This window comes from Dreissena polymorpha, chromosome 16 (assembly GCF_020536995.1).
Source record: "Dreissena polymorpha isolate Duluth1 chromosome 16, UMN_Dpol_1.0, whole genome shotgun sequence".
NCBI lineage: Eukaryota > Metazoa > Mollusca > Bivalvia > Myida > Dreissenidae > Dreissena > Dreissena polymorpha.
The window spans coordinates 14,377,184-14,398,192 of record NC_068370.1 but is presented as its reverse complement, the minus strand read 5'-3'; the positions used below and the strand labels follow the sequence as shown (position 1 = coordinate 14,398,192).

At 36.2% G+C, this 21,009-nt stretch overlaps 2 protein-coding genes across 2 annotated transcripts in view; both read right to left on the bottom strand.

Moving 5' to 3' along the window:
* The window catches only part of LOC127861675 (uncharacterized), a 29,302-nt gene extending 28,268 nt beyond the window's left edge, over positions 1 to 1,034 (bottom strand). Inside the window, exon 1 of the mRNA XM_052400362.1 lies at positions 1,010 to 1,034. Within this exon, the coding sequence (XP_052256322.1) occupies positions 1,010 to 1,034 (25 nt within the window). The remainder of the gene's footprint in view (positions 1 to 1,009) is intronic.
* Positions 1,035 to 1,833: 799 nt separating this feature from the next.
* LOC127861674 (uncharacterized) lies at positions 1,834 to 19,261 on the bottom strand. Its single transcript, XM_052400361.1, has 5 exons — positions 19,256 to 19,261; positions 14,215 to 14,473; positions 13,002 to 13,079; positions 10,966 to 11,187; positions 1,834 to 2,033 (listed from the first exon to the last, which is right to left on the bottom strand). Exons 1-5 carry the CDS (start codon positions 19,259 to 19,261, stop codon positions 1,834 to 1,836), a joined length of 765 nt encoding a protein of 254 aa, XP_052256321.1.
* Between the last annotated feature and the right edge of the window lie 1,748 nt (positions 19,262 to 21,009).

Here is a 21,009-nt window from a genome sequence, read left to right as displayed (position 1 = left end):
ATATTAAACACGGCGTTGCTAAGAAAATTAACTTGACGCAGCTAACCAAACCCCCGTACAACAAAATAATGACATCCTTCAATGCGCTCGATGGAGTCTAAATCATAATCCACATATTAAAAACTCAGTCAAGCAGAGCCATTTCATTAACTCGCGCAAGTAAACAAGTTCACTAAGTATTCCATTAACATTACCACGCTTTGTTTTTATTATTCCCGAAGCGTAAAAACGCTTCATTTATTATTACATGAACAAAGATTTTGAGAGAGCGAAAGTAATAAAATAAAGTTGTTTTTTAACAAGAATCATATATTATCCCATAAAGATAAACACGCTTCATTTATTATTTATTATCCCTTGATCAAAATCACGTTTCATGTAGTATGCCATTAACAAACGGACTAACGCTGAATTTCAAATACCACGCTTTTAAGAATATTTACGCGTTTCCAAAACATGAAACCCTGTTGGGAAAACTTAAATGTTCGGGCCAGTGATTTTATAATAAATAATGCGTATATTTAATGTAATGTGACTTGTCATAATGTGACTAATTCTCTTTTCATGTAAGGCAATACGTGCATTCAAAAGTAATCGTTCCCCTTACAATTCTAATTGAACGGCGTCATATGAAAATGTGCCCTACGCTATATGCGGCCAGCGTTGCTCCAGAGCAGCCTGCACTGTCACGCAAGGTCTCGTGGTCTCATCGGCGTTAATTGGTCTGGAGCTACATATGTCGAATAAGACCCATTTTCGCATGACGCGGATCAAGTAATACTCAGTACGTTTGTGTACTCGAATATAGCCATTGCCATAGTTAAGTATAGAACTACACTTTGGCGTTATCGCAACTTCGAAAGTCAACTATTATAAATAAAAATAAGTTGCATGTATACATCATCATGATAGTTCTCCTTTTCCTTTTCCTAATTATCATCAATTTCAGCAGTGTCATGATTATCAATATCATCATCATTAGCAGCAGTACCAACATCAGCAGCAGTACCAGCATCAGTGGCATGCCACTGCATTTCAGTATTATTATAACCACAATTGCATCATATCCCTGTGATCGATATCATACTATTGTGTAATTTAAAAAGGGACGTGTTCGCAGATGTTCACATTACTTGAAGTGTGTCATTAAAAGCCTTTAATAGTTAGATTTGAACATCGGTGCTACATAGCTCCGGTATAAAATCAAAGACACAATTTATAAACGAAAATCAAAGAAAAGTATATGCTTAACGAAAATCCAGTGTATGTTAAAATTTCGTCCCTGATTAGCCTTTACGGACTGCACAGGCTAATCTTGGACGACACTGTACGAACATGCCTGGATTTCTCACAACGCACAAGTAATTAGGCTGCAAGACAATCAACAAGACAGAGTATATTTGCATATACATATAATTGTTTATAAACGTCAAAGACCTATAAAATACATATTTTATAGGTCTTTGTAAACGTATACGTTTTTCGGATGTTTTTTTTTTTATGTGGTACAAAGACAGTCGGTTACCCGATTAACCGCTCCAATATCGAAACAGGTTAATTGATGACGGATTTGCTTTGGTTTGCCATCCCTACTAATTACACTCATAAAACCTGTTTCAACACATGATTTAACTTTTAAGTACGTAGACTTGCAAGCACTTTAACACTCATATGCGTATTTATAGAATTGCAAGTTGCGTGCTCGACTATTTATAACATAAATGCATTAAAGCCTTTGGGCTTTGCAGACAAAACTCCTGATCATAGTCAAATGATTTCAAAGTGCATATAAAATACGTCGTCTGCTGTGGGTGTTCTCTTTCAAAACTCGATTCAACTATAAACAAATACTTCACATAACGATAAAGCATTTTGATTTAACTTGCGTATACGAACATAGCGTCCGTACATGGCACGATGGCATGTTATGTTTATCTCTAATCGACCGATACCGGGTCCATCGAACCGTCCACATTCCTCCCACGAGTCTAATGTAATCCCAACCTCGTAAATGATACCATCCAAGCGATCACCTGAAAAATATGAAAATCCAATACTAGTTCATTTGTTTTTGTTATGTTCTTTGATTCGTATTTATTTTACATTACGCAAGCCATACATTGGTTTTCACTAAACTTATTTCATTTGTTTTCCTTGATGGAACCAGTTGATCAAACGATAACCATTCCAGATCCAGGCTCTAGTTAATACCTCATAAAATTATGAAACATGAAAGCATCAACTAAAATTCAAACCTAATTGGTTGTTGGAATGCTCATGCTCAAACGGTATGCTTTAGCTAAAAGTGAATGTGCGTTTTTCCAGCAACTAGTGTGCAATTTGAAAGAATTTTACGAACTTTGGGGATGTTTTGTTATTGCAAATGGCAACTCTTTATTCAGAAAATTAGGGCATGCTTTTTATAAATTTGTTCACTTTTCAGTACTCAATGTTCACTTATGATCTGACTGACTGTCAATATCAAATGGCTATGTTTTAAAAATGCTTTTTTGTATTCAGCACTTATACACAGGTATTATGTTTATTTGAAATACGGGTCTTACCGTTTCGGTGTACTCCTAATTAGAACACTCGTTTGAGTTATATTTCAGGAAGAATGGCTTTGTTCTCCTTTAAAAGGTTAAAAGGTTTGAGAGATTTCATTGTATATAGGACGAGAAAAAACAGCATTTAAGGTCTTCTAGAAGATGGTTATTATGCTTCGTATTGCTTGTGTGTTTTTTATTTCCTTTTTAGTCTTTAAAGGTCTCTTGCTAGTCATTATACAAATACAAGTTATGAAACTTTCAGGAGTCTTACAATTGTTTCACAAATTGTTACATTCAATTTTCTATAAAGGCGTCCTTATTCTATAAGCAATTAAATGTGAAGTTAATTTTTTAACAAGATAAGACTTATTTATTTCACTTATTTCCTCCAATCAGAAAGAAAAAATATTGAGAAGCAATTTTGTGTTTGTTATGTTTATTTAAAAAACAAAAATACACGAAAGAAATACACGAATCAATGAGAGAATCAAAGCGCTGTAGGCGCTGAATGCCTGGGGCGAGGTTTAGTGTGACGTAAAATGCATTGAGGATGTTTTATCCGAATTTCTCCCTTTGTCCGAATTTATACGGATTGACCCTAGCGGTTGATTGCAGAAGCTCGGAGACTGCAAGAAAAGACAATAGTTGTGTATATACTACAGTGTACATAGATGGTTGAGAACAATACGATACTGGTTGTGGGAACGATAACCTTTTGTTAAACTCTAGAGATCTGGTAGAGGTTCGTCTACATAGGCGGTGAAAATATACAACAACAACATGGCCGCAAAAAACTGTTATTGTTGGCGTCAAGAAAATACCTTTTAGCCTAAAATAGTTTTTTATTGCATAATGAACAGATCAGGAAAACACTCATACTTCCTTTGTAATGTGTATACAAAAGAAAATCCACTTAAGCCCAAGTATCACTTTTTCCGGTGGAGCCCCGGTCCATCACGGTTTGATAACGCCGGTCGACCGGCGGGACCGGGATGATTCGTACACATTTTTTAACGCAGGCACACTATTTCCCGGTGCCGCCCCGGTTGAAGCTGGTCAACAGCCCGGCAGAGTCCCGGTCAACCCGGACGTGCTACGGCTTATCCCGGTCAAGCCCCGGTTGTCGCCGGTAATGCCCCGGTGAAAGCCGGCAGCGTCCCGGCATAGCCCCGGTTGTCGCCGGTAGTGCCCCGGTGTAAGCCGGCAGCGTCCCGGCAGAGCCCTGGTATACCGTAACACCGCCGGCACTCACCGTGTCTATATCGGCATCAGACCCCGGCAGAGCTACGGCAACGCCCCGGTTTCACCCCGGTCGTCGCCGGTAATGACCCGGCGGAACCCCGATGAATGCCGGTGGCATTCCGACAGAGCGCCGGTTTTCTTATGTACCGTAGCTTTACCGAAACTCTAACGGCATTCATTAAAATGAAAGAAAAGAAAATTGTATGAAAAAGTTAACGCTTTCTGCGCAGACTGAGGGTGTTGACCTGTTGATTTTCTTTTCTTTCTTCGCATATTTCTAAGTATTGTTGTTTTCTGCATGGATCATTAAAGTTTAAATACAATTCACCGTACAATATTTATTTTTGGAAATTTTCAGTTTTGAACCCCCCCCCCCCCCCCCAAAAAAAAATCCTCCATTTTTTGTGAACCATTTATTTACAAAATTCACTTTCATTCATCCAAATGTTGAACAAACACCACTTTTTTAGTATGTATTAATAGATAAATGCATAATATATACAAATATGATATTTTATAACATGTGACAAAAGGAATAAAGAAACAAAGGCTGTTTGTAAAACATGCATGCCCCCATATGGGCTGTAAGTTGTAGTGGCAGCCATTGTGTAAATACTTTTCTTGTCACTGTGACCTTGACCTTTAACCTTGTGACCTGCAAATCAATAGGAGTCATCTGCGAGTCATGATCAATGTACCTATGAAGTTTCATGATCATAGGCCTAAGCATTCTTGAGTTATCATCCTGAAACCATTTAACTATTTCGAGTCACTATGACCTTGACCTTTGACCTAGTGACCTGAAAATCAATAGGGGTCATCTGCCAGTCATGATCAATGTACCTATGAAGTTTCATGATCCTAGGCCTAAGCGTTCTTGAATTACCATCCGGAAACCATCTGGTGGACGGACCGACCGACGGACCAACCGACATGTGCAAAACAATATACCCCCTCTTCTTCGAAGGGGGGCATAAAAATTTACAAAAAAGTGACGTCATCATCTTTGGAAAACGAGAAAAATTGCAATCTCTAGTCACGAGTCTTTTTTTTAAATAAATTGTTAAAAACATGGCTAAAGGAAATTACAATCTTCGAACATAGAAATCATCTACAATGTATGCTGAAATAAAAGATAAAGAAAACATGAGCTGTCAGAGGAGAGGACAGCGCGGGAGTATGATGTGGGGTGTGGTCCTCTTTAGACAATTTTTTAAAAATAAAAAAGGAAAAAAAAAAAATTTTTTTTTGGGGGGGGGCGGGGGACGCAGGGATTCTGGGTTGGGGTGTGGGGTATTGTTTTGTTTGGATGGAGTCCATAGTGGTATTCAGGTAAGTGTTGTATTGTCAAATTATGAATAAAATATTACCATACAAAAAGAAGTTATGGCAATTTAACTAAAATTTATTCTTGTGACATTGAGAGTCAAGGTCATTCATACAGTACCCTCATGGTAGTAAGAATATATTTGTAGTTTGAAAGCTATAGCTTTGATACTTTAGAAGTCAAGTGGATCTAAACACAGAATTTAAGAAAATATTCAGTTACTAAGACAAAAAAATGCCATAATTCTTACAAAATGCTTGATACAGTTGTCTGCTCTTGTTTATAGATTGGGGTCATGTTGGTTAAAAAGTTTGCAAAATATGAAAGCAATATGTCAAGGGATATTGAACATATTTGAGGTGGTACGCAAACTTTAACATAGATTTATCAATACTATGCATATTCTAAGTGAAAAAGGACCATAAATCTTACAAAATGCTTGATACAGTTGTTTGCTCTTCTTTAAAGGTTGGGGTCATGTTGGTAAAGAAGTATGCAAAATATTGAAGCAATATGTCAAAGGACATAGGAAATATTTCGGGTGGTGCGCAAACTTTAACATTTGCACGCTCACACCGACGCCGGGGTGAGTAGGATAGCTCCACTATATATATTTCATATAGAATAGTCGAGCTAAAAATGGGGGTCTCCAGTGAAAACGAAAAGTTCCCGCTTTACAATCAAGGTTACCCCCCTTTTCCAGAAACGCCATACTGAATTTGAGATTTTTATATGTGAGCATAAAGATGAGCTAAATGTTAAAAAATTATTATAAATAGATAACAAGATGGCCAAGATGGCCCTAGTTCGCTCGACTGAGGGGAGTCGGTTCATTCAATCTTTACCTTATGTCAAACTGGACCTAGATATTGACCAGACAAACATCCTGGTCAAGTTTCATCAAAATTTGAAATGGCGACCTATATTTTGAGTTGACCCCCCTTACCAAACATCAACCTTTGCTTACAAGGATTTTGTATAATATAATGAAAATTTGGACAATCTAGGGGCAATAATTATGGCATTAATTATGTGATTTTGCTCATCATCAAACTTGACTGAGATCTTTCAGCAACTTTGATAAAGAATGCTTTAGAAATGTGAATGCTAGAGTGTTTCCAAACCAAATGTGGACGGACGGACAGCGGACAAAGACCAATCCTAAAACCTCACCTGAGCAATCAGGTGAGCTAAAAAGTGTGTTTCACCGATCTTAGCCATTGTCCAACTTGTCCAAGAAATCAATACAACCAAGGTATTGACTAAGTTTCACGATGATTACGCAAAATATGTGACTTATATAGTGTTCGATCACAAGGTTTCTCTAGATAGTCACATAAGGAAAACTGCCCCCCCCCCCCTGGCAGCCATGTTTATTGACCCATCGGGACCATTTGCAAACTCATCTGAGATATATATAAATCCAATGTGTTCACAAAGTTATGACCAAGTTTCATGAAAATTGGGCAACAAATGTGACGTCTAGAGTGTTCACATGTTTCACTATATACATAAAGTGAAAAATGACCCGCCCACTGGCGGCCATGTTTATTCACCGATCTGGACCATTTTCAAACTCGTCCGAGAAATCAATAAAACCAATGTTTTGACCAACTTTCATGATGATTGGGCAAATATTGTGACTTCCAGAGTGTTTACAAGGTTTCTCTATAGCCAATTAAGGAAAACTGCCCCGCCCACTGTTTTTTAACGAGCCGGAACCACTTTTGAACTCAACCAACATATCATTAAGACAAACATTCTGACAAAGTTACATAAAGATTGGGAATGAAATGTGACTTCTACAGTGTTTACAATTTGTTTCTTTTTTTTTACCTAGTGACCTAGTATTTGACCCGGCACGACCCAGTTTCGAACTCCACCGAGATGTCATTGGGACGAAGCTTCTGACCAAGTTTCATGAAGATCGGACAATAAATGTGGCCTCTAGAGTGTTTACGAACAAATGTTAATGGACGGACGGACGACGGACAAAGACCGGTCACAAAAGCTCACCTGAGCAATCAGGTGAGCTTAAAAAAGAGGAAAAGCCTATAATAAACCTAGTTTGAAATTGCACGTGAAATGCGTTCTTCTATAAATTAGACTTGAAAATGTTACAGGGAAATAAGAACATTAATAATTAAGTAACAAGGCACATTTAATCATTTTCAATCAAACACGTTAAAAGGAAAACAGATTTTTCAATTTAGCAATAACTAGTGACACTAGTGATATAAAAAACATTAAACTTATTATGACAAACAAAACAAATACAAGATTGTCATGGTACTTATTTGAAGAACTTCGACAGGTTGGAATAAGTGTCTCCAAAAGACGCTTGGCATTGGTGACCCTGGGCTGACCGTCAGAGTTATTCATTATGAAAATGTTCTTGAGACCATCGCGTTCAAAGATCATTTTAAGGCGCATAAGGTTGAGTCCAGAGCCAGCTATAATATTTATGTTGTTGCAGCATTGAACACATGACTGTAAACAAGAACACTCAGTGACTGCAAGTTCCTAGCTTTTTTCTGGGTAGAATTTTGAGTCCATAACCTGTCTGGTTTCATTTTCCTCCTGCACAGATAATCAGCATACAATGTATCACTGAAAAGATAACACCATTGTTCCTTTGAAGTTGATATTTGACTAGTACATGTAGTTATATTTAGGCAGGTTCATAAGAACTTCAATAAATTTCAGTCGAACAAAATTATGCATAATTGCAAATTGTGTATGAATAATTTTAACCATCTTTATTTATTCAAATAAAAATATTTGGTCTTTTCTTATTTATTTGGCTTCAATAAGCCTTCTCAACGTTGTTTCTATAAATTGACAACATTTTCTTCATGCTATTTAACAAAACAATCATATACAGATGTCAAATACACAAGCACTTGTACAGGAGTAAGAATTGACATAAGTGTTTAATGAGCAGTGTGACATAATCCATTATGATATGCGTCATCGTTTTTATTTATTCAGACATTCACGACATAGCATGTCATAACTAGTATTTTATATGATACACCCTTTTAAACTGGAATAATAAGTAAGTGTAAACACCACATATATACATTCTTCATCCAAATGTTAATACCACATGCATGTATTATCTCTACTGGATATGAAACTGACTATTAACGTTACATTTTATTTATTACTTAAAACATTGGTTCTACATTAACAATCACATAAATCAGTGAAATACCTATTTCGTTTCCATCTTATAAGCCTGTCTGCTATAAAGGAGATAGTTGAAACTTGATGAATGGTCCTTCCCGCATGTATTTCCATTTTCTTTAAGTTCAATTGATCTTTGGAACATACAGTGTTGACAAAAAGTAATTAACCGTTCCTGGACCACCAATGTTATTGATCATTGCTGAAAAGATACTAAAAATGCAGCATTTTAATTTGGATAAACATAATACATAATTTAGATGATCACACAAGTAGCAGTCATTGGCATATCATTTTAAGAATAGTAATTTTAATATTTGGGACATAATATACTTTTTTGTTGTTTGTTTGAGGAAAACATCATGACTTGGTCATAAAATTCAATTATGCTGTCCTTGATTTCTATGCATTTACAACACAACTTTTTACTTACATGGCATATTTTCTTTTTAAAAATGAAAGCAAATATGAGCCAGATTATGTGGTAAAAATCACTGAGTGGGTGCACTTTGCCTACAAAATCTACTTTACTTCAATTATGAATAATGAAACTGTTATATTTATAAAAAAAATGCATAATCCATGTACTTTCCTGTTCCGAGCTTTGTGTTGATAGCAAAACAAGGCATTCCTTTCTTGAAAAGTTGAAGACTCTTCTTTACGTGATTTGCCATACGATAACCCGTTCACATGGCTACAGTCATCATACAAGCATAAATCCACTTTATCCCCTTTTACTGCTCACCAACAATATTAAATTTTGTGACACGGGTTCTAAACGTTATTCTTCACAGTGGTTAATATTTTCAAGCGTTTGACATTCGTATTTCCAGGAATCGTTTTCTTAATAAATATCAACACTGCCATGCATTAGGTGACGTTTATCATTAACTCCAGTCACATTAATATGAACAATAATAACAATTTTATTAATCTTTCTCTCTCAATATAGCAAATTGCTTTTTCTTTAAACGACCCAATCTGTCAGGTACAATGTCGGCCATATTTGTTGTCATTGTATTTAGCTTGCAAGTCCTACATTTAGTATTTCATAGCGTATTTGTAGTTTTCCGCACATTCCCGGATAACGTTCGGAGTGACGGATATGTACGAAAGAAGGCGATATTGCACGAAGTTCATTAGAGTGCTTATACCTTAAAGGCATGTCTCAGAAAAAAAATCTTCTTACTGTCTCCGTAGACACTCGTATATTTTCGGCCTAGACCGTCAAGTGAGGAATTTATTCTCGCATGAATATGCAAACAATAATAAAAACTATGTCGTACCCAATGCTTAGAAATTTTTGCTTCAATAATATTTTTTACACGTTTTATGACACTGTCATGTTATATAGCGATGTTCTGTATTTACAATGCGGGTTATTGAGATCTGCGAATAAATTCTTTGCAGGGACCTATTTGCTTGTAAATGTCCTTCTTCTTTGATTGCGCATGAATGACCGCCAAGTTGTAAATAGGACTTTTAGGAATTAATTCATTCGTGGATGTTTTGGCAGCCAGCCAATTCTGACTGTCTCAGAAATTTGTATTATTACTATTGCCTAAGGGCTTCGCCCCAGGCCAAAAACTCCGCAGTTAGCCCTTTTTCGATCGATACCGACTATACAACGTAGCGTAGTGTAGTAAGTGGACCACAATTTGAATCCAACTGTAGTTGGATTTAAGCCCCAGGGATGCGACTTATCTGTATTTTCCGATATCGAGTGTTAATCCTAAAAATCAAAATGTGGGACAATCGGGAGTACAAACTTATGCCGCTCACAGGCTACTGTACTGTTTGGGCGTAAGGGAGAGTATAGACGTACACGTTTTTTTTTCCAAAGCAAAGACCCACTGTCAGAACGGGTGCTTTCAGGAATTAAACTTTCCTCCTAATAAGGACAAGATAATTCTTAAGTAACTTGCAGATTATAGGACAGTGACACGAGGACAATTCCGCACGAAATAGCAGTGACTAATATTTGTATTGGAAATATCGTTCCGTATTGGATAATCATACATCAAATAGGTAAAACAAAAAGCGTTTATTCCAACTCATCAACCCTATTACAAAACGGTGTCTGTTGTAAAATGCACTTAATTAAGAATACGTGTAAATGACCAGTTGATGAGTGTATCGAATTTAATTTCAAAAGCCTTTGGTAGGAATTTAATCTCTTATAGTATGTGTTTCTACACACAGGTGGTTAGCGTATGGCTATGATATTAATTAATAAAAACACCATTTTGAATGAAAAATAATCAAATTATAACGAAAAATCAACTTCTCTGACAAAATAAATTTCACTATCAAATATTCTTATAACAAGGTAATCAACTCCAAATGACCCGAAAACAGCGAGCATCGCTTTGAAAAGCAATAACTTCTTCAATTGGGCAGCGATTTCCATGAACTTGATCTTATTCAACGCACATATGAATTTCCTTTCTGGACATGCGCATATCTTGTGATATGTTTATAAATAATGGGTCAAATTTTAAGAAATAACACGATAACAACTCGCGTGTTTCTACATTATTAGAAATGCATTCGTTTTTATCGACGATATAATGTTAGAATATGTTTGAATACATGTAAAGGAACGATAGATGAGCAACTTCTTTGTAAGTTCAATTTGTTCATAATTTATGTACGTACCACAATTGCATTCATCAAGCCGGTTGATAATGTTAACAGTCGTCACCTGGAACACTCGTCCCAAATCCACCATCCACCAGTCATTGGGCTCACCGGCGGTGTGGGTACAGTTCGTATCCACACTGTTGGGATTCCCATCAACAGCCAGGCTCGCGGAATGGGTTAAGAATTCCGTGGTTTGTTTTGCGAGTTTGTGTGTTGAAAGGCTTACGTTGCTGAGTCCTGGTATAGAACGGTTTAGAGATATATTGCACATTGTGTTTAGACAATGTATGTGTGCATGTGTTTAAAAAAAGACGGCAAAATTACGCGTTTGCGTTTAGAATATAGATATATATATATATATATATATATATATATATATATATATATATATATATATATATATATATATATATATATATATATATATATATATATATATATATATATATATATATAATATATATCAACAGCTTTTATCGTTCACAGTTTCGGACTAAATGTTAAGATAAAAAATCACACGAGGTAATATTGCAGTCATTAATACCTGGGGAGATTATGGGGAGACAATAAATGGCAAATACTTATTTATAGAATTAAACGAATCTGATAGAGCGCGTTTTATAACGTGCATTGTACTCAACAATATCACGGAAATATGTATTACTATTTTGAAAATAAAAGATTCATCCCATAACGATGGCATTATAACCACACTTGAGATAATTTCTTTTTTTATATAGAAAACATCTGACGGGTAAGAATACTGATCCCGCCTTTTTTGTTTTTGCTATTCAATTAATTATGTGTAAAAAGCTTTTGTTCCTGAAATTACTCCTGTTATCACATTTAGCACCGACACGGCGTCGGCACCTATTATCGTTAAGTTTGCCAATTGTATTATTGATGTCGTCACTGTACCCCATTTTCTTAATGCTTTTGTCTGAAGGCACCACTTATTCTATTTTTGGCATTTGTATCGCAATGTTATATTTATGTCACTTATACCGACTACCGCTTTTGTTAATGCTAATTTCACTGATACCGCTTTATGTATTTCGTTTGGTACCGCTTTTGTTGTTTTTTTTTGTTTGACACTGGGTTCCGCTTTTATTATGGTTTTTGTTTTTTCACTTAATACCTTTTTTGTTATCAATGTTCTCATTGATACCGAGTTTAAAACTGTGTTTGTCACTGATATCACATTTTGTTATTGTTCTTGTAAATGCTGCGAATATCTCTTAATGCAATCACAGGCATTTGGCATTAGTAAGCTACCCCCCCTCCCCCCTGCTACTCCTCTCCATCCAGCTGCTACCCACTTCCAAAACCCTCTAAATTGTCCATTTGTTATACAAAATATCAAAACAAAAAATACCTCGTGCAACGTTAACGATTGCATTGGGGAATTATGATAGGAATAAATCGTAGGTTCAAAGTTGTCGCTACGTTTCTGTTGCGACACATTCAAAGATAAATGGGAAACAGTCGATTGAAAATATGAGTACATTTGGTAAACGTATCAAGTTGTGTTATGGCATACTAGCCCAATATCAGCACATGTTAATCAAAATCAGTCATATGTGAATGTCAAACATGTAATTAAAGCGTGCGATGATAAGTAAATTTAAACCTATGATTGATAATAAACCTGTTGCATCTGTTAAATACATCTTTTTCCGATACACTATTTTTATGCTGAATTATTTCAGGTCGGAAATTTGTCACCTGCAGATTTATAAAAGATGCCCTTAATTAATACTTTCACGAATAGAGCTCGTTGGATATCTTTGTCGTTTTATTTCATTAAAACACACGGTATTCTTAATATGTATCTTAACATGCTACACATTCTTAAAAGTGTTTTTGACAACATCATTTATTGTTCGTCCAGTGTCGGTATTGTTAACGTATGTCATATATATTGCTTATTTACAATTGTAACCAACCGTTTAGTCAGTACTATATAACAATATTGATAGTTAGGGAACGATAATACACATAACTATTAATACACTATTAATATTTCATATGTGTACATATGTATTACCAACCTACGAAGTACTTGTATCTCATTAAGGAACCAATCGCCTTTTCGTCTACGCTTCCTTGACCGGACGTATCGTTGATGGCTGAAGTTGAACAGAGTTCACAGAGAGTGGCCAGCCTCCAGAAGTTCATTACGTCGTTTTGCGACTCTGCAAACGCCTGCACGCACTGGGCATAACTGACCTTTATGCGCCTTGAACAGTTTATAGAAAAATATGCCGTATGAAAAATCATTTCAGACATAAAGGGCCCGTCGTCCGCATATGTCAAATCAACAAGTGTAACAATCAAAAACACGATTCTACTCCCAAAAACACAAACCATTTTATGTATGTGTCTCTTATCTTTATATTATGTTGTTTAAAAGAAGGTTAATTCTCCACTGATGTAACACAGACTTTGAGTGTTCAGGCAGTTTCACTATTGAACTGATGAATAATTTGTATAATTAATAGAGCACAGAACAAACAGCTTCAGATAACGTCGTGAACGCATTAGATGCAATAAAACTAACAAACAAACACGCTATTTGTTATATTGATTGGGCATTCGACAGCGACATTATGCTTCATTTATTATTTAATGAAACAAAACCACAAACGGAATGCCATATATGTGTTTGCATATTTGTTTCAATCGTGAAATATAATAACCATGGTTAATGTTTTATAAAAAAAAATCAGAAATGAACGTTCTTTGAAAGAAACAAATCTGCATATTTTACCTTGTAATTTCTTTTGACTGTGATCAATTTTAACCGAGGTTTGTCGAACCTTTTTTTCTTGACAAAAAAACAACACTAACCTGGTCAGATTTAACCAAATGTTAAATGTTGGGAATAATTGTACTGATTGTTAATATCCAATGACATACCGAAAAGTCCTAGGTTTAAAAACGACCTTGCCAAAAGGGCCCTGTATATTTGTATTAGATTCACACAAGTAAGTGATGCATAACTGATTGCAGTTGGTGTCAAAATTACTTGATATTGCAAACGAATTATTTACCTCCATAATATCTCACACCTTGTGACGTTATCAGCTTGTATACAGTTTTCAAAGTACGTGTAATTCAACCGTTGTGACTGGTTAGCATGTATGAGATTTTGAGAGTCCCATTTTGTATCCTCACTATAAATAAATGTGTGTGTTTGTGTTTTTTTTTCAGAGTTTATTTACAGGTCCTTCCTGCTCTTTCATGGAGTCATTCTGGTCCGACCTGAGACAATCAAAGACGCCCCTTTCTTCTCCTCGTGCAATGCGCCGCCTTTATGGCCACTCCTGCCGTCACCAGCCGTCGCCTCGATCCCCGGGACAGTTTTCCCAGTGCGTTGAGCGTACTGAGTACCGCCGCAACGGGGTCCTTCCATAAGGCCACCCCTCAATGTTCCGGGGCCACCCAGACCCAGGTCCGCCCCGTATGTCCTCTTCACTGGTAAGTTCGCTGTCCCGCTGCTCCCGTCCCTCTTCTGGCGAGTCTAGTGTGAAAGCCACACTATCTCTTCATCCCCTTGCATACAGTTTGGCTTGGGGCCCCGATCCTCAAGTTCTGGGAGACAGCGTACCCCCGTCGATTAACAGCGGTTGACTAGACCCCGCAGACGTTCCCTTCTATAAGGAAATATGTACAGGTAAGACATTCTTCCGCGGGTGACTCTCGCCTCGGTCGCGACGCGCACGCTCCAGCTGCTGACCGAGCTATAAATAAATGGTAACATCATTGCTTTATAAATACTACAGTACTAAACATTTACTCACATCTATTTGGTGGCACGAGTACGACGTAACGACGTTGTAATAAAGATTTTGTAAAAACCCACACGGAACCAATAATAACATGGCAAAACATAATATATCAAATTGAGCCGATTATTTATACATTATCAATATTTGTGATAAACTTGACAGTCCAATTTATCTTTTATCTTATTATTTTTCCAAAGGGTAATATTTTTGAAGAATTTACTCTCACTTCCGGTTTTGATCGAGTAACATCAATTATATTGTCTTTCGAACGAAATTTGGTTGCGTAAAACCACTTAAAGAGTGTAAGATGAGATGTCAGATATATATAGGGAACAAACAGTGTATAATTGATATACTTAAACTGAAGTAGGACATTATTTCGTCTGTACATTGTCTCCGTGGAATAAATTGTCTAGACTAAATGATGTGCTTTTGCATGACATTATTGAAGGAAAATACACACTTGAATTCGCCCTTGCGGACGCCCTCCATACATATAAAAATCTCGAAGGAGTGCCAGGTGTGAATCTCACATAATCGTAAAAATTATGCGTTCATTTATTGGTATTGAGCTGAAAATATTAATAATATCGATTATCATAATAACCAAGTAAGTGTTAGTCCTCGCGTGTTTTTTTTTTAAACTGTCTACTGTTTGAACCTACAAAAGCAAGATGTCATTACTAGTCCAAAAATACATCAATTATTTCCTATGAAGCAGACTGTAAGGTAAGAGATTATGAAAAATTAAAGACCTGTGTGTCGCGAAGTCAGAGGATATAGCACATATTTAAGTATTGAAATCATAACTAGCCACAATGGAGCTCATTTGCATAACCATCAACGTTTTATTATACTATTAAGTACATAGCATCAACAAGAAACTCGATCGGTTAACCAACATATACCTTTTCTATAAAAAAAACACATTATTAATCTCATTAGAAGCAGCGTTATCATCTTCAGCACCACCAACATCTCCATCTTCGAAAAGAATTGCAAACTGTACACAGCCTACAATTCACGGCCATTAATCACGGGCGCTACCTCTTTTTTGCGATGTACTAGTAAATGAGCCAATGTTACTTCCGATGTGGCGCTAAGGATAATTCTTCAGTGTGAATATGTTTTATACTATAAAACAGGAATGTTTTTTTTTCTTTTTTTTTATCGTGCAATGTTGTGTGATTTAGCGAAGATAAACTCATCCACAAACGTACAGAAACATACAATCACAACCCGTTTGGAAACGTAAGGACCTTTAAAATTGTAGCATGGTGGAGATTTTGAAAGCCAATCGATGTCTCATGCCTGTGTGACGAGCCAATTTACACCCGATTAATATATTTGTATTTTCTTACCAAAATAGATGTAGCCAATGCCAAGAAGGTGGCGCTAAGGACAGGCAGTGACACCAATCCACGAAATATAAATCATCATATGACTTACCTTTGAAAGATGATGTTCCAATTGCATACTTCATTTTTATTTTCAACGTTAATACGTTAACCCAAATCTATACAGAGCATATACATACACTAATAAAAAATATGTGAGTATGTAAATATATCAGGAATCAACTCAATAAAGAAGTCGGCAACCTGAATAAACCTATCGTAAGATATACCAGAAAGATGTCATTCTCAATAAATCCGATAACTTAATTGTCAACATTCGCAAAATATTCTACAACAAATGAGTTTATACAGTAAGATAATTCACGAAATAAATCGAAGATGTCACTTCTGTTTGAAACGATAAGTTTCGTCCCCTTATCCAAATGCTTAATTCATAAAATGGCAAAGGTCAACGAATATCAATAAGGCTAAAATATGTCGTTTTGTCCCACTAAAGTCTCCAGAAACAGGATAGTCAGGTCTTTTATCTTTATACTTTTTATTATATTCAAGTTACTTTCCAGTTGAATAGTATATTCAATGACATAAATCTTCGAAAGCTCTTTGCAATACACGTTTCTTCATACTTATGTAGATTTTACTTTTGCGATGATATTTCATTATAATCGAAATAAGAAAAAAAAGATCATACACTCAACCCGGAATACCGCACAACAAGTGTATGCCTGTAACGAAAATTATAATGGTTGAACACGTGCATTGGCGCAACCTCATTGACATTGGCTCCATCTCTTATGGAGGAATACAAATAATATATTTTTAATCTTTAACAAGAATTCGTCGTATATTGTAATTTTTCAATACTGTGAACAATACTTTGAATAAGTGGTACCCATTAATCTGAAATGTCTATAATAAAACATGAGCATCGGAGTTGAGAATGATATTGGCATGTCATTTTGCCCAAGACTTATTAAACGATGGCTACAGATATACGGCCACCATTAGACAACTCACCAAACCTATATTTGATTACAACTTATTACAATTTCGACGTACACTAAAAGTGCACCTCATTCAAGTTCAAAGCGAGATTATATGATTTTTGCCTGGGGCGAAGCCCTAAGGCCATAGCAATGATTCAAATTTCTGAGACAGTCAGAATTGGCTGGCTGCCAAAACCCACGAATGAATGAATTCCCCAAAGTCCAATTTACCACTTGGCGGAAATGTATGCACAATCAAAGACGTTCTTCGCAGATCTCAATAACCCGCCTTGTAAATACAGAACATCACTATATAGATCTAGCATGACAGTGTCATAAAACGTGTGAACAAATATTATTGAAGCAAAATTGCTAAGCACTAACTACGACATAGTTTTTATTATTGTTTGCATATTCATGCGAGAATAAGTTCCTTACTTGACGGTCTAGGCCGAAAAGATACGAGTGTCTACGGAGACGGTAAGAAGATTTTTTTTCTGATGCATTTTTTCAAGACACTACATTTGGTATTTATAAACATTTTTTAAGATATTGTTATTTTTTTTTCGTTAACGAGAAATACAAGAAAAAAGAAAATGAAAAAAAAACAAAAAACAAATATTCATGATCATTCTCGGAAATATACGAAGTTACCGGATATGATATTTCACTGCGCAGATCGAGCGCGAAAATCGAGCGCGAACAGTTCTACGTGAGACAACGTACACAATCTGTACACCGTTCTTTATCAGGGTACAGGCCCAGTCTTACCATGATGCCGGCGGAGCCCCGGTGCGTGATCCGGGATCTACCGGGATGAACCGGGGCTCTACCGGGATGTACCGGGGCTCTGCCGGGACGCTGATGGCGACAACCGGAGCAATGCCGGGACGCTTCCGGCTTTCACCGGGGCACTACCGGCGACAACCGGGGTTCTGCCGGGGCTTGACCGAGATACACCGTAGCCAGTCCGGGTTGACCGGGACTCTGCCGGGCTGTTGACCGGCTTCAACCGAGCGGCACCGGGAAATATAGTGTGACTTCGTTAAAAAAATTCTACGAATCATCCCGGTCCTCGCCGGTCGACCGGCGTTAGCAAACCGGGATGGACCGGGGCTCTACCGGCAAAACGGAGACTTTGGCTTAAGTGGATTTTCTTTTGTATACACATTACAAAGAAAGTAAGAGTGTTTTCCTGATCTGTGAATTATGTAATAGAAAGCTATTTTAGGCTATTGAAAGTGACTTTGGCGCCAACAATAACAGTTTTTTGCGGCCATGTCGTTGTTGTTGTATATCTTCACCGCCTATTAGACGAACCTCTACCAGATCTGTAGAGTTAAACAGTTTATCATTTCCACAACCAGTATCGTGTAGTCCTCCACCGTCTATATACACTGTAGTATATACACAACTTTTGTCTTTTCTTACCATCGAAAAACGGGCGAACACATTACAAGAATGTCCGTTTACAATATATGGGAAGCGGACAACGACAACGATCGAGGCATGGTATTGTAATGCGCATGGGGGGTTAGAGGGTTAGGGTAAGGTTTAGGGTTAGGGGTCGGGTTTGGGTTAGGGTTAGCCTTATTTAATACCCTAACCCTAGCCCAACCCTAACCCTAACCCTAACCTAACCATAACCCAGGGTTATCTCTCCTATATCATGTTTCGCTCGTTGTAATTGCCCTCTTTCCACAATATAATTTTATGACGATCATTTAACAAAGTTTGGAAATGTAAAGTTTAGATCTCAGGAAACTTTACGATTCGTGCAAAAATGGTAAATGTCTACTATTACGATGCATTATACATAAAATAATACCATAAAGCATATTTTAAAAAAAAACATGTACTTTCCATCATGGAAATAATAGGAAATCAGAAACTGTGCCACCAAATCAGGACCTTATTAACTATCCCATAGGGATTTAAAAAGAGAAAAAATGAATTGTCGAACATTTACACCATATATGGTTATAATGTTTATTATGGAACTGATATAGACATCAATACCTATTGGGAAGATCTAAGGTCTGCTTGTAAGTTATATAAATAGCATTCTAACGACATAAATAAGAGCTACATATATATCTTTATCGTCAATATATGATCTTTTATTCTTTAAGAATTTGGACCAAAAGGTCGAATTTCCATCAGCATTTACCTCCATTAGCGATTGTAAGTTAAACTATCGCCACAAATACATTCCTGATCTAAAATATAACGTTGAATAAATTTTAGTACATCATAAGTTTTTTTTTAGTTTTTTTATTTATTTAATGAAGGTTATGAATGATAGTTTTCACGTTTGTGTTTCCTTACAACTAAATAACTCGCTCACAGCCAAATAAACTGGTATGTATCTTTAATTTTCACATGTTTTGTTCGAACGTATGAATACAAATATTCGAAGAATTATGGTAAAAATATGTCAACATCCGTGTTTTAAGCAAATCAAATGTCATGAAATAACCACTGCGATTACCATTTTCTCGACATAAGAGAATGCTGTGTGAAAGTCGTTGTTTGCAGCACATATAGTCACGTGTAACCCCATAATTTTACACACGTTGTTATTATTCATACATCGTGTACACAGTTAATTATGTTTTATACAACAACGTATTTGTATTAAATGTTTATGTCAAATTATAGATATACAATATTTATACTCAATACGTATGGTTAAAAATGTATTTTTCACAGTATGTAAATGTAATGAAAGTATATGGGTAACTACTGTCATGCCAATTGGTGTAAATGTTACAATTGAAAAGCATGTAATATCTTCAAAGGCATTGTAATGAAAAGGTAAGTCGATTTTCGCATAATCTTATCCTTAAGATTAAGATTAAAAACACAGGTAGACTTACAAAACATAATTCTTAGTATTAACATGCAATTTACACTGTCTCGTATGTGTTGCCAAAGACAGTTGTTTAAGTGTAAAATCGGGATTGGCTAATACTCGTGATATTCAATGCAGATTAACGGAGCTTTCGAAAGAACAAATTTAATTTAATTCATTATTATGTTTTATTTTACATCAGATTAGTGTTTGATATTGTTTAGCTGGTGCTATATATAAGTGTTTGAAGAATATATGTTAATATATTGTTAACCTGTTTTACTATGTATTATTCCTATCATAAACTAATACCAATGCAAACGTGATATTTATGTTAGTTAGCATTTGCCTTCAAAGTTTCAATTACGTCCGACACAATAACGTTCCTTCTCGCGGACTTCCTTTGTTGAAAGGAGTGCACAGAGTCACACGTGCTAGAGAGCTTAGGTTCCCCAATGTCCTCACAAATGACTTGCTGCATGGCTTGTCGAGCCTCCGATGAGAGACCGTCGGAGAAACGCTTGCAAAATCGCTTCATTAGTACCGCTCGCAATTCAAACATGCTTTCTGTGGGTATGTTGTATCCACTAAGATGTAACTCCAACGGATCGGTTGTTTGGTGATCCGCCATTCGTTTATTATTTTTTTCCGGATTCTGTATATACAAATATAACATAAAAGTAACTGTAACTGTTTACAATTATCACTTTTGTAACGTCAAACAATTAATTTTGTTTTAGACAAAAACTCACGAACAGGGCTGAGGGAATTTCAAGAGTGTTATGTTCATACATTAGTACGGTACTTACGTTCACCTTATTACGGTATCATTTTGCGAAAGTACTTACCGATTGACTTAATTACTATTCCACAATTGAATTTTATTCCGCGCACTGCTATATTTATGTTAAAAGAATTGAAATAAATGAGATTAACTGTGTATTTAGGAATTCACCAGGGCTGCATTGATTGTTTTGCTCAATTATAATGTTACCCGATATTAAAACAAAATAGTGATTATCAGACCATTATAACGTTATATTGAAATGAAATCTGGTGTACACTTCAGG

What these genes read in the sequence shown, in the direction of transcription:
- LOC127861674 (XM_052400361.1), bottom strand. An exon ending in GGCGTCTTTGATTGTCTCAG is followed by an intron (nt 13,080 to 14,214) that starts GTCGGACCAGAA and finishes GTTCAACTTCAG; the next exon opens with CCATCAACGATACGTCCGGT. An exon ending in GAGATACAAGTACTTCGTAG is followed by an intron (nt 11,188 to 13,001) that starts GTTGGTAATACA and finishes GTTCTATACCAG; the next exon opens with GACTCAGCAACGTAAGCCTT.